This window comes from Lepisosteus oculatus, chromosome 8 (genome assembly GCF_040954835.1).
Source record: "Lepisosteus oculatus isolate fLepOcu1 chromosome 8, fLepOcu1.hap2, whole genome shotgun sequence".
Taxonomy (NCBI): domain Eukaryota; kingdom Metazoa; phylum Chordata; class Actinopteri; order Semionotiformes; family Lepisosteidae; genus Lepisosteus; species Lepisosteus oculatus.
Genome location: NC_090703.1, coordinates 22,877,370 through 22,891,971, shown reverse-complemented (window position 1 = coordinate 22,891,971; position 14,602 = coordinate 22,877,370). Strand labels below are relative to the sequence as shown.

Here is a 14,602-nt window from a genome sequence, read left to right as displayed (position 1 = left end):
TTATTAATTGGCACTATGGGAAAAAATATCTCTGATGCAATATATATATATAGCGCAAACCAGTATAGAGCCTGGAAGATTTTTCTTTCCAATATACCACAAAGGAAACTGCAAAATCCGTCACACTAAGAGTGTTTTCTCAAGTCCCCTTAACAAAATACACAAAATAAAGAAACGTTCACTTGGCAGCACTTTGACATTGGCATGTAATAAAAGTTGTATTATCTGTAGTATTTTGCTTACATAACTTTTTTTTAGTTAAGTTGTGCAACAGTTTTCTGTGACTGTAGTTTAAAACACTTCTGCAGTTCTCATTAGTTCTCAGTAGGAAACTTCCACAGATATAACTCATCCCAATCATGCAGCGCCAGATTTTTATTTTATTTTATACCCAGCAGAATTGGGGGATATTGGTGAAACATACTCTTTGGGAAAAGGGAAAGGAGTGGGGAAAAATGGTGCCCCTTTAGAAACTGATTTTTTTCTGTCTTTCCCGTCAAGCTACGCCCTGTCTTTCTTCCATAAAGCGGCTGACACAGTGAGACACACTCAGCCTGTGACTGGAAGCTGTGCAGCTAAGCACATCTGCACCGCGAGTGTAGGACTTCCTTACTGGCTGCTTGGGAGAGGGAGGGAGTGAAATCTGATAGTCCTCAGCTTGGCAGCCTCAGATCTACAGAAAACCTATATTTTTAGAGAACTGCTTTCGTCCTTTAGTCTTGACTTCTACAGTATTTATTTTTTCCCCGCTTTGTCACTTTAGGTCAACAGATGTGTAAAACCCAAGGCCACAACAGCTCTGCAAGCAGAAACGGATGATTTTTGACGGTGATGTCATTGCATCAGCTGTTGCAATCATTTAGGATATTTTTAGTTTCTGGGGTCAGACCATTGCAGGTGGCATGGTGGCACAGTGGTTAGCATTTCCTACCTCACAGCGCCGAGGCCCTGGGTTCAATTTCTGTGGTGCTGTCTCTGAGGCGTTTGCGTGTTCTCCTCGTGCTCGTTTGGATTTCTTCCTGGTGCTCTGGTTTCCTCCCACAGTCCAAAGACCTACTGGTACTGTAGGTTAATTGGCTTTTGGGAAAATTGGCCCTGGTGTGCGTTTGTGTGCGAGTGTGTACCCTGCCTTGCACCCCTTGGTTGCCAGGACAGGCTCTGGCTCCTCTGTGACCCTGTCTTGGATAAAGTGGTTAGAAAATGGATGGAGGGATGAATGGTTAGCAAAGCTTTGCAGTGAGAGAGCCATTGAGCAACTCCCATGTTAAGGATTTCAGCTTGTGTGTTTCTGTTTGGATGAATGGATTTCCTGAAAATTGAGCAGCAGTTAGAAGCTCCACAAATTATGGAGATACAATTTTGGTTGTTGCATTTTTGGTTTTGAACTATTTGTAGATTACAGGGCTTAGACTATTTGGAATTTGAAAAGCAGTTGCAATATGAATTTTGCTTTCAGTTTTAAAGCTTTTTATCTTTAAGTACATTTGACTGCTTTTTTGTATCCAAAACATATTTGCACCCATGTATGCAGCAAGACATTTCACTGAAAAAATGCGAATGAAGTTCCTGGCTTGAAAGAGAGCCACAGAAGTCTGACTGTTCCTCCACACTGCGGTCTCATTGTCTTGTGTGAACGATTTAATATATTCATTCTACTCTTCCATCTCCATCTAAGCATCTCCTTCTCTGTTTTACCCAGTGAGGTATACTGCCTGTCTCCTCTTATAAGGCTTCCCTACAGCAGTTTGAAACACATGGAGGGCCTGTTTTAAAGGTTTTGCTCAGCTGGTGCCTTTCTACATGCTTGTCAGATGAGAGTTGCTCTCTGAAGTTTTATTGATCTTTAAGCCAGGCTTGGAGCCGTGCTGCCCAGATTAGGAAGGAGGAAGAGTTGGAGTTGCCTTGCTCAGTGATGGAGGAGCTGCTTGTCAGAAGTCAGGCTAAATGAAGCACTGAATCGAAAGTTGCACAATGAGCCATCTTCTCATTATAAAATGCTGTCATCGATGCTCAGGACATATGGAAATGTATTGTAATCACAGAAATTTCTCTTGCAACAAAAACGCATTTCAGTCAGACCTGTGGAAGATGCCTCCTTTTCAGGTTATGAGGAAAGTTATTGATTTGATCTTTAGTCTAGGACTGCCACAAAAAAAGCAGAATACATTTATTTTTGTCCTGGAAGTTTTGTTCTTGACCGTAAGTATCAAACAGTTGTAGGAATCTGGGAAAACTTTTGGTAATGGCCTCTACTTGCCAATAACAAACTCAATACTTTTCTCAAAGAGTCTGTTATTTAGTTCAGATGTCTTTTTTTGCAGTGTAATGAACAATTTTGAAACCAATTTGACTGATTTTTCATATACTATCTGTTTGTTATAGAGCTGGCTCGTATTCTACTTGTCCACTGCAGTAAGTGAAAGGTACTTTTATTCTAGACTGATTTTTGAAGCAGAGAAAAGCTAAGTCTCAGGAGAATGGTAATTTGTTTAAGGTTGCAAGATTTTTTCATTGTTCTGTTAAAAGGTTTGATCTGAGGTGTGACACGGTGGCGCAGTGGTTAGGATTATTCATCACAGTGCTGGGGCTCTGGAGCTGGGGTGCAACCTGTTTGGAGTTTGTATGTTCTCTCTGTGTTCCTGTGGGTTTCGTCCAGGTGCTCTGGTTTCCTCCCACAGTCCAACATCATAGCTGAATTAGCTTCTGGAAAAATTGGCTCTAGGTGTCTGTGTGCATCTGTCTTCCCTGCGATGTTCCTTACAAGGGTGTACCTTGCCTTGTGCTCGTTGTTTGTCATGAACCGCCGATTTGGGGGAAAAAGCAGTGGGCAGATGGATGGATTTCCTTTGAGTTGGTTTTATGTTTTTTGATATGTTTCAGAGTGAAGAAGGCAGATACTGAAGGTACAGAAATTGGTTTAGTCACCTCATTTGTGTCTTTCTCTTAGGTGTAGTTCCACATCATAAAACCCCATGGAGCGAAGAGGTCATATTTGGGCAATAATGAGAGATAAGACAGTGAGTTGACTCCTCTATTGTTGTATAGGATAGGTTTAAATTTGTATGTACATACACTTATAAAGCGCTGTCTGGCCTAGTGATATCTCATGCTTGAATGCAGCTACAGAAATGGGCTAGAGTGTTGAAAGCTGTTTTCCTGTGTCAGATACTGTGCCAATATATGTCAGCCCCCCCCCACCCCCGCCTTTGGATGCGAGCTGGGGGTACTCCTTGTTCTTGGAAATGGAACAATGTGAGCTGAAGTATTGTACAAATATGGGCCCGACGGTGAAGCAGGAAATGTTTTGTGAGCTTGGCTGATAGAGTTGGAGAGAGAGCTTGACAGGCCAGAGTATGGGATAGAGATAGGAGGAAGGCTGGCAGTCTTCTGAAGGGAAGAGAAACTTTGCAGTTTCCTATAGATTATTCCCTCTTTTTTTTCCTTTAATGTCATACAGTCAACTTTTAATTTCATTATCTGTATCCACAACCTCTCATCTGTTCCTCCAATGGACTAGGCTTTTTAATGAGCTCTTGACCTCAGTGGTTTACATCCTATTTCAGCTCTGTTATTGAGAGGCTGAGGGAGATTTATGACCCAGGAACCATCTTCAGGTGATCATTGTGAGCACAACGCTTTCCCAGCTCAGACGCATCTAGAATGATTTTTTTTCATTTTCTCCCACAATGGGGAAAAACTTTGAAGTTGAGTGTCCAACCCTAGACCTGTTAGTCCTCTAGTTCACTAGTTTTTAAAGGTGGTAATTATTGATGAATCAAGCGAGTTATCTGTTCAGTTAAGAATTAAGATATCTTGTCCTTTATAGTTGAACAATACATAGATTTTAGTCCTAAAAAATCTCTAATTGATCAAATCGCCTATTTAATTGGTCACCATGACATAATTCAATATCTTTAGAACATTGTGATTTAAAAGTAACCTACAAACCCTGCTGGACTGGGGCTCTCCAGGAGCAGGGTTTGAGGTGCCTGCTGTAAATGAACATTGTGCTCAGAATGTCATTTGCCCTTACCAGTGTTATTTGCAAGAGTTGAGAGCAGGAGAAAAGTTATTTCCTGACATCAAAAGAGACTTACTGATAAAATCAGTTTTGGCAGCTACATTTTTGTGATGCTCATATCCAGAAGTGAGCAGTCCTGGTCCTGGAGGGCCAGTGTGTCTGCAGGTTTTCTAAGTTTCTTCTAATCGTCATCACCTGATGAGCTGGGAGAAGCTGTTCGATTGGTCCCATTAAGCCAAGCGTGAGCTAATTTAGGTTGAGAGCTGAGTTTAAATGAAAAAATGCAGATGGCCCAGACACTCCACAACCAGTATCGCTCACCTTCTAAACTTTGATATAGGAATGTGCCTTGGTGTCTCATTTTACAATTACAAGATCTTGAACCATAGTGCAAAAAGCGCATCTATGCCAAGTCAGTCAGAAAGGGGTTGAAATGTGTGAAAGCAGTTGGATAATGTAGAAAGTCACCAGTGAGCAGCAAGCAATTCCACTATAACCTTCATTTTAGTAAGGTTTGCCTCTTTTTTATGGTTTAACAAAACATATCTGTGATGGAAAGACTGTAACCACAATGCTATAAACATAGGTTTAGCTAGTAAATGTTAAGTTGTTAAAAAATGTTGAGTAATTTTGAGTTCAAAATAGCTACAGAGAAGGAAGAGCAAATATGGAGCTTTTAAAGTGATATGCTGTTTTTATTTTACAACCCTGTAGGCCTAAAATGCAAATTACAATGGCATCACATAAGCTCTGCCATTTTAGGCAAATGGAGTTAAAAGGTGAACGAATGTGGTTATGATATAAAAGACTATCAGCCCCCGGCCAGTCTGGATGAATTTGTTTTTTGGATGATATTGACAGGGTCCATATTACGTTACCGTTTGTGGAAGGTGACCGTAAAATGTCCTTTGATGATGAAGGTCACTTTCTGGTTGGTCTTTGTACGGGTAGATCATTAAATGAAAAGTGATTCATTCATTGGTGTTATATTGGTTAGATTAGTTTCAGTCAGTATACTTAAGTACAGCTTAAAATTTTGTTTTGGAACCCATGGCAAACAGTGGTCAAGAGCATGAATATCGCATAGACTGTAAAACAGGATATTGGAAAAAGTTGAAAAAATTTAATTGAGAGATAGTAGACAGATGTATAAAAATAGGCTGCCATTTTACTTGTGTTACTTAAAATTCTTTTTAGTAGTACGTGGTTTGTGGTGTTGCTTAGTCAGAGTTGAAACTGCTCTCTTCTTTGCGTACGTGTTTTATGAGAGCTTCTGTACATCATTTTGAAACCTCTTCTCACTACTTAACCAACCTCTAATAAGTACATTTCACAACTGCGCCTAAATTAACATTGACACCCCAAAAGGCAAGGATTGTTCTGGTGTAATTTCTTGAGCCATTTTGGTTGTGTGGCCTTGTGTCCGATCACAAAGGATGTAGGATGACATATCCTAATATCTGGGCCTCACTACAGGAGGCTGTAGACCATTACAATCTGGAAAGCCATCCGTTTCTCAATATTTCCAGCAATGATCAAAAGGCACCTGACATTATTTTGAAATACTTGAGCAATATTCTTCAGCTAACAGAATGACTATAGTTTTATCCAGTATATCCTGCTTTTCAAAATGATAATTAGTGCTGTGTCACTTCTTACCAAGGTATTCCTTTTAGTTCCTACACTTCCCTTGTTTTCTGAAGCATAGGCTTTAAGTGTGGTTTCAGACATCAACAAAAGCTGCTTCCGTCTCAGCTGGAGCTTGAGTTTGGTGTGATCAGTGAGATCTGGAAAGGGAGTCAACACTAAAAGTGCTGATTGACCAGAACTGACAAACAATTATTCCAGGTGAAAAGGGATATGTTGTTTAAACAAGGAATCCGAAACTTAGGTCATGGTATTTATTTTGCGATGGATAATTATTAGATCTTTAAACAACCCCCTCACTCCTATTCACTTTGCAATTCAATCCTGAACCACCAAGGTCAGAGCACAGGACATTCATTTGGATCAGAGATGGAGGGAACAAAGCTTGACGCTACAACTCAAAACAGGACATATGACTCAGATGTAGCATGCTGCTACTGTAGTATTTCAGAATGCATTTGTAAGTGGAGTTTGATGGACCTGATTCACATTCACCCTCTTGTTTGACTGCGGAACCCTGAGCATTGAGCACAGCTGTTTACCTTCACAGCCCATTAACATGCCAATAGTGCTTTGGAATCCACAGCTTGCAGGGGCCCATTAACAGTGCTTTTGGGCACCATTGATTATTAAGCTCCACCATGTGACTGTTTTGTGTTGGAGAAACCAAAAGCTAAGGTGAATTGCAGCACAATCATTTCTCAGTCATACTGACCTCTTTTCTTTGCTAGTGACATCTCACTAGCAAAGAAAAGTGGGATGTCAACCAGTCATAAAACTTAGTTAAAATTAAACATTGTCTACAGATAACCAGTCCACAGTTTGACTTCCTAATTTCTCTGCTTTGTCTGCTATAGGGCGAGTTGTGATGGGCTTCTGAAGAAAGACATTGCACACTGACATAACGTGGCCTAACTGTTCTTTGTGGTGTTTTCCTGTTATCCTGTTGTCATTCGGTGAAGTCAAATTGGTGTGCAGTAGTGATTCTTTTGTAGGGGTGCGTCCAGGAAGCAGTAGTCTGTTACTCAGAGCTTCTCTTTCCAAATGTTCACATCATGGAGGTGTATAGTGTTTTGGGGAACATGGGGGGATTCCCTAGCAACTAAGTGTGATATGGGAGAGGTGTGGCTTTTCAGGGGACACAACTGTACCCAGGTTCCACGCTAATGCCTTCAGGAGAGGAATGAAACCTTAAGGCTTTCTCAGGATGCAAGAAGAAACAACATACAGTGTTCTGTGAAAATGCCCAGAACTGTTTAGCCTCAAATTAACTGCATTTTCAGAGCTGTGGAAATCATGAAAGCAGCTTTCATTAGGCGGTTTGTTTTGTACTTGTGCCTTTGGTCGTTGTATCTGTTATATGAGCACAGATTGTGCTAAAGCACTGTTTTAACAGCTAGTCCAGCAATTCTATTGTTTCTGTCCTCCTCTCCCTTTAAGGGTGTCTGGTCCTGGTGCCTTGTGCTTAATTGTTTATAAGATTTTGCCGTCAGGGCTGTGTTTAGAAATGAAACCTACAACTCTGAGTATTCTTTATTTTGATTAAAGGGCCTCTCATTTGTAGAGTCAAAGTTCACCCCGCCTGAAGTGTTGTTCAAGGATTGAGAACAATGGAGCTGTTGATAAGAGTTAATTAATTGGTTTTCTTTCATTAGCTCTTAAGGTAATCCAAATAGCAAATAAATTGAAAATATAAGGGAATCAAATGAATAAATGAAAAATCGTATTTGAGGATGACTGGTGAGTTAAACCAGATCACCCCATGAGAAGACTTCCCTTGCCCTCTCACCAGGGGAATGAGTCTTCCTTCAGAGTGCAGATCACACATCTGAGGACATATCCTCGCAGGTCAGAGCCCATCAGGACTGTGGTACTTTTCAATGAAAAGCATGTTGCAGTGATTTTTGTTTTGCCCCAAGGCCATGCAGCATATAAACAGTTTTGTACCAGACCTTACAAGGCAGTAAAGTATCTTTACCCTGGTTTGGCTGATCAGGCTAGCTTTTCCATTTCCTGTCTGCTGGCCTTTCTCGGGGTTATATACCCACCATGAGAGAGAGAGAGAGATCAAGGTTTCATCTCTTTCCCTGGCATCTGGAAACCAGCAGATATTCCAGGGCATCTAAAGTTCCGAATGTCTCTGCACCTGCAAGAAGTGATAAAATGGTTTAGTTAAGGTTTAATTGGTTCAGTATATACCTCCTCTGTTTGGCTAAAGCTGCTGACAATTAAAAGAGACGTGGAAGACCTCCTGGATTCTGAATCTCCATGTCTGGGGCGTGGAGCATGACTGCTTCATGGCAAGAGTTGTGTGCACAGCCAGGCTTGGGATGTGCTCCTCATGCAAACAGCAGCTCCAGTAGGCCAGCCAACTGCTCCACTGCTCTTGGGGTGCTGGGGAATGATGTCACTGTGGTAGTCTCATCTTCCACTACGAGACCTATTTACATCAGCATCCTTCTCCTGCGTGTGAAGTGTTTTAAAACTGGAGTGAACACAGTAGCTGTTCTTAGATAGTCTTAGATACACAGTACAGGGAGATGAACAGTGTTTGCATAGTGATGACCATTCCAAATGGACATCAGTCATGGTTTTGCTTCAGTTATTCAGGCTCATTGGGTTTTGGATTGCTTCTGTGTGCTTTGTTACTTCTGAGTTTTCCAATCCTATCAAAGATTCAGGTATCTCATTTATGATGTTGACACCATTGTTGCACATGCTATTGAGTGCTGTTGCCTTTGGAGAAGTTAATTGCTGAAAAGCTCAGATGTTCAGAATTCAAGCTGATTTTATAAGATAACATGAAGCATGAAACCAAAAAGCCCATTGGCTGGAACTGACACAGGAGCAGGGTGAAAGCAGGACATTTCTTTTGAGATGAAATATTACAAATAATGTAATTTTGTGATTTAAATTAAGGTGATGGGTGGCACAGAGGTGTGAGTGTACATATCTGCAATTGTGTGTATTTCTTGTGATGGACTGACGTCCTGTCCAGAGTGTATCCTGCCTATATTGGATAAAGCAGTTAGACAATGGATGGATGGAAAATAAAGTGATATCTAGAACTATGAATTAGTTATATAGCAAACATTTCAGAGTGTCTCATGCAATCTAGGGGGTGTGAACTAAGCCTCATTGATTGTACTAACGGTACCACCTCGGTTTTATATCTCCCCAAACGTATGGAGCGAGTTCAGGGTGACTTACATGCAGTGAGAGGGTTTTGAACCAGCAATCTCCTAGTTACAATTCTTCAACCTTTTATGGACAGTTGGAACTTGAAAAAGTCTTCAAACTCTGAATCTGAGCTTGTGGTCTGGCAAGACTGCAAAGGCCATATGACTGCAGAATGGATGTGGTCACTGGCCAGATGTGCCACTAAATAAACTGAACCTTTTTTTATGTGAATGGAAAAATGCTTTTTGAGTTTCAGCACACTTTTTGTCAATGATTGTGTAGGTCATAGCTTGTAGCGGAATTATTATTCTGACTTATCATGCTTGCAAAATGTACAAAACTGAGAATTTTATGTATCTAATAAAACATATACCCAACTTTTATACACCAGTCACTTGACATACATTCATATATTCATATATTCAACATCGGTGCAGAGAGAACTGTTGGGATATCTAACTCCCACTGCCTGTAAATATTGTTGTACAACAATGAAAACTATAAAAAAATATACTTTTGTTTGAAAGGAAACAGTATTTAAGCACAGCTTGTTTTTTTACACAAAAAAAATCAGGCCATAATGGGTTAATCACTGGGGTTGCCTAGCTCTCTGTGGTCTGTGTGTATAGTTCCCAGTTTGCAGGAATAAACCTGTCTATGTCTCTCTCGTCTCTTGGCAGACATTCACAGCCTGGTGCAACTCCCACCTGCGGAAGGCCGGGACGCAGATTGAGAACATCGAGGAGGATTTCCGGGACGGGCTGAAGCTGATGCTGCTTCTGGAAGTCATTTCAGGTATCGAATTTCCACCACCCTTGCCGACGTTTGCAGAAAATTGTGAGTCTTAAGACCCAAGCTCTCGGAATCCAGTTTTTATTTGTCACCTAGCGTTCCCCCAAAAAGTGGCAAACGAGCTGAGCACCACCTGAGGTAGATTAATGGGCCAGGGCTCTCTCAGTGACTCCCAGGACTTCCTCAGCATCTGAAGACTTGCAGTGACATCACTGGCGCCCCTCTAGTCAGCTGTCCCTCTCCTGCCAGGTGCTATAGAGCTTGCAGTGTGTGAAAAGGAGGTTTGCGTAGGCAACTTTCTCTTCCTGCAGCTACAGGAATTGTTGCCAGACAGTCAAGTCATACAACAACAGGGAAGGTATATAACAAAAAAAAAAAAATAACTGGCAACTTCAGATTTGAAAGGGTGGGTGGTGTATCAAGTAGAGTTTTTTAAAAACCTTTCTCCTGCAGTATTTTGTTTGAAGGCGACAAGGTGATGTCTTTTTTTATCAATCAATGCCAGGAACACAGTTTGTTGCAGGAAAAATGTGAAATTAATGGAAGTAAATCCATTTTGTATCTAAGATTTATGGGACTGATTTCATATCCTATACACAGGACATGGTGCTCTTTGTGCCTAAATCAATTAGAGCAACATTTCCCTTGTTAGGAAAGCTGTTACAGCGTTATGTAATAAGGCCAGTGAAATAAATCAGACCAGCGACCCACAAGCTGGTTAACTTTATGAACATCTGCCTTTTGCTCTCCTAAAATTGAGCAGTCAAAGGTCACATTAAATGGAGAATGAAACCATATGGAAAAAGTTAAAACCAAAATACTTGCATGTCAGTTTCTACCAATTATCATCAGTAATGTTTCTCAGAAGATGGTGCTTCAAAGACCAGATTTAGTGGCTGTATAAACATACAGCTATCTCTAGATTTAATCAACAATGATAAACAAGCATCATGCTCATCAAAACTCAACCATTGACCCTCAGGGAAGAGTTGGACTTTTTACCAATGTTTTTCAGTGGCGACAGTGTAATTCAGTATATCAGTTTGATTGAAGGTGTTGTTTTGGCTTCATGGGGATTATTTTCAGTACACAGTAAATTAATAAATAAAACGCTGTGTCTTCTTTGATATTGGAGCTGTTTTGGATGCTGGATGTTTGTGAATTGAAAGGGAGATTGTGTGAATGATAAAGGGCAATAGGATGTGCTCTTCAGCTGGACTCTTGCTATGGTAAAGGTACACGTGAAGTGAGATAGATATCCCTAGCCCAGAAAGCCACATCTAAGGAAAATCAGAGGTTGCTCTGACTCTACAGGGACAGGATTTGCCATATCCCTGACTATCCCTTGTTTTTGCTAGTGGCACATGATGTCCATTTAAACCTTTTTTTGTGGTTGTGTAGCTTTAATAAACCTAAAAGACAGTTAATTACAAAGAAGTACCCTTCTGTTATACAAGTTTTGCCCATATCCCTGTTTTGTTTTTAATTTAAATCTGACAAATTAAAGCTGGAAAATGACACTCGCTGCTCCTCTGCCCTCCTCCTAAGTTTCATATTTAACTGTTTTATTCCTACTGTTACTTAATGCTGAGTTTCCCCAGTCCCGCTTCTGGAAGCTCACATTCCTGCTGAGCTTAATTACCTAATTAAAGCCTTATTTTAATTAGCTAGTTGCTTGTGTGGAATATTTGCAAGTTTTTTCTACTCTGAGGTTTGTAGTTTTAAATTCTGAAATGTGTTGGGGGGAAAAACACCTACTCACATCTAGAAGAGCTGGAAACAGCTCACACTAAATCTATTGTTAAGTCAGTTAAAGGTACAGTTGTGTACCTGAGAGCTTGGTTGGAAAACTAAGAAACCAGCAGGTGTGTGGGACTCCAGGACTAGGATTGGGAGCCCCTGGTGTAATACTCTTCATTAGACATGTTTGCCTCTAATATAACAAGAGTTCCTCTGACATTATTTTGTTTTGCTAAGAAAACATCCTGTGGATTCGAAATCTCCTTTACTCATTAAAAAGATTCCTGGATGGAAATTACACATTTTCTTTTTTGTTAGGAGTGCAGAGATCACAGGGGCAGGGAATTATAGAAAACAGAAGCCGAAAAAAACATGGAAGACATATTTTTAATTTTATTTAGAGACTCACTGTTGTGGGAAATTCTTCATCAGAGGAGCAGGATTCAGTTTTATTGAGCTCAATAAGTCTAACAACACCCGCTGGGTCTTCCCCACAGAACAGACAAACTTCAAGGGTTTCCCAGCTCTTATATACAGTCAAAATAAACTTTATTTCACAGTCTGAGTGCTTGTCCTGTTCTTTGATATGTAATTACTCCTTGTCCTACTCTGTCTTGCTCTAGGTTTTGTCCATTGATATGCAGCAGACATTGTTCTGCTTTGTCCTGTTTGTGGGTGTTGTTCCCATCTTTTGTTATATTGCGTTAAATCACTGGGGCTGCTAAAGCAAGTCAGCTTTATGGCATCTTAGCATCATTTTTGTTGAAGGCTAAATTTACAGACCTCAGCAACACCTCAGACAATGTCCTTAAACGGTGATATTGTGATGCTGGATAAGTGAGATGTATACATGTCCCACTTCACTCACTGCGTCTCCTATTTTTATTTCTTTGCGTACAGGAGAGCGTCTGGCCAAACCAGAGAGAGGGAAGATGCGAGTTCACAAGATCTCCAACGTTAACAAGGCCTTGGACTTCATTGCCAGCAAAGGAGTTAAACTGGTGTCGATTGGAGCAGAGGGTAGGTTTGTGCACTGCTACGGTCCCTGTCTGGCCAAGGAGAGGATGTCCTGCTTCAACAGCTGTCAGATTAAATTTCACAGAAAAAAAACATTTGCTTTTTCACCTCCCCATGTCCAGAACTGCTTCCTCAAGAGAATATGCTAATGTCGATTTTACTGGCAAAAAAAGACCCATTAGAGATGGAGACTGATTCATGACAAGCTTCTTATCCATTTGCTCAAAGCAATGGGCTAGAGCACAATGGCATTAACAGCTGCTGCTGCAGTCATCTGGCGGTATCTCAGATTGGCAATTTATCAGGGGGACACGACAGAATAAGCTTCACGGTAATGTGCAGGAAGAAATGGTGTTTGAGCCAGGAATCTGCTATTCCTTAGCCACTGGTCTGGTATGCAGTCAATTTGTTGTACACTTTTCATTACCAGCATTTCATCACCAGTCTTTCGTCACCAGAGGCAATTCATCACCAGCTTCTCATTATCAGCATTTCATAAGCAGCTGGTCTTCACTGGCAAAATTTCTCCTCCTGTTTCATAACACTACGGCCTCACTTCCGACTCCCTCCCCCCCTTCTCCACTGTCCAGATGAAATCTGTAGAAAGGGAAAAACTTATCCTTGTCCGTCTCCACCTTTCCTGCGACAGGCGGAAAGCTGGTGTGAGGTGTCTCTTCCCATAATGTTCATTGTTTACCATACACCAAACATGTGAGGACAATTTTGCTTTTATAGGTGCCGGGGCTTTGGAGACGCCCTGTATCGGCAGTGTGCCAACTCTGCGCACACGTACAGTAATTAAGCTCCTAAACTCGGACGACCCTGGTCTAAATTTGCTTAAGGTCACAAGTGAAATGCCTGATGGCTTGTCAGCTGCTCCTGCAGTATGGCTTTTATTTAATTGATATGATTGAAGGCTTTTTCGTCTCGGAGTGCACCAGCAATCAATTCCATGGACCTGGACTTTTTGTCATTGTTCTGTATCTTTGGCAGATGTCTTTATCCAAGTCAACTCGCAATTGTATGGGGTTAACAAAATCAGTGTGCAAAATTAGGGTTAGGTATTAAATATTACAGTATTGATACTTTTACAAGAAAAAAATTAAAACCATTAAATTGACATTTGCAATTACAGAGGAACATTTTACAGTGGCTTGATGACATTTAAAATCTCCAGTCTAAATGATCAGTCATGCACAATGTCTAAATGATCAGTCATGCAAATTGCAGCAGTGCAGTTATTCACCTTAGCAAGGAGATGGAAGGCAGATGCATTGCTTAAAAAATTCCCCTCTTTTGGGATAAAATATATGTATTACCTGTAAGTTTACCTATAAGGTGTGACTGATAGTCCAAGGGCCACTGAAGTAAAATATGCCCAGTGTCAGAATATATTTTTATTTCAGTCCTTGACAAAAAACAAACAAATCTTAGGTGCATGTTTCCTAACAGGCTACTAAAACTTTTGGGGACTGAAATGAAACTGAAAACTGGATGCAAACAATTTTCATGTACAAACTTGGCTTAACTTCTGTTTTCATTCCACTTTAAGTGAAAGTTTTCCAAATTACCAATGCAAAAAGACTCTGCTGTTTTCTCTCCATTTCGTCAGGTGTCCTGTGTTTATCGGGATTATTTGAATGAATGGGACACTTGCTGTATTAATGACAATAAGTATTTTCCTACTTGTGAAGAAAGTGCAAGACCATTAATCACGTGCTTTGCAATTCTCTATCTTACTGTATTTATTGCACTGGATCTTGCAGGAAAGTCTTGGCCTGATGACAGTATCTCTCATCAAGAAATTCATCTGTTCACAGGCCAGCTTATGAAAGGGTAACAATATGACACTGTGTGTTTCCTCTCCACATTTTGGATTAGAAGATCTCTTCAAAGTCAGTTGAGCAAGCTTTCATCCAAGGAAATGCTGTCATTGCTTATTTCTGGAGTTCTGTAGAAATCTATGGAGTTGCAGAAATAAGCCCTTTCCCTCTGTGTCTCCGATTGATTCTGTTGAAGATTTCTGTCCTAGGTTGGAGGAGTTCTTAGTATACATAGTGTCAGATAAGAGACATATTACACGTCATGAATTGTGTTGTTAAAAAAGTGTGAATAACACTTGTTGGATGTGAAGGGTGTCGCGCTTGTCTGCATCTGTATTTAATGGAGTTTCTTTGTGAAGTGTCGACAGGCTCCAGGCAGGAA

General features: G+C 40.7%; 1 protein-coding gene across 4 annotated transcripts in view; it reads left to right on the top strand.

The window, feature by feature from the left end:
* Positions 1-14,602, top strand: part of actn1 (actinin, alpha 1) — a 67,866-nt gene that overhangs the window by 18,748 nt on the left and 34,516 nt on the right. For all 4 annotated transcript variants that reach the window (XM_069193405.1, XM_069193403.1, XM_069193404.1 and 1 more), the window contains exons 2-3: positions 9,529-9,643; positions 12,281-12,400. In XM_069193405.1, coding sequence (XP_069049506.1) covers positions 9,529-9,643; positions 12,281-12,400 — 235 coding nt within the window. The remainder of the gene's footprint in view (positions 1-9,528; positions 9,644-12,280; positions 12,401-14,602) is intronic.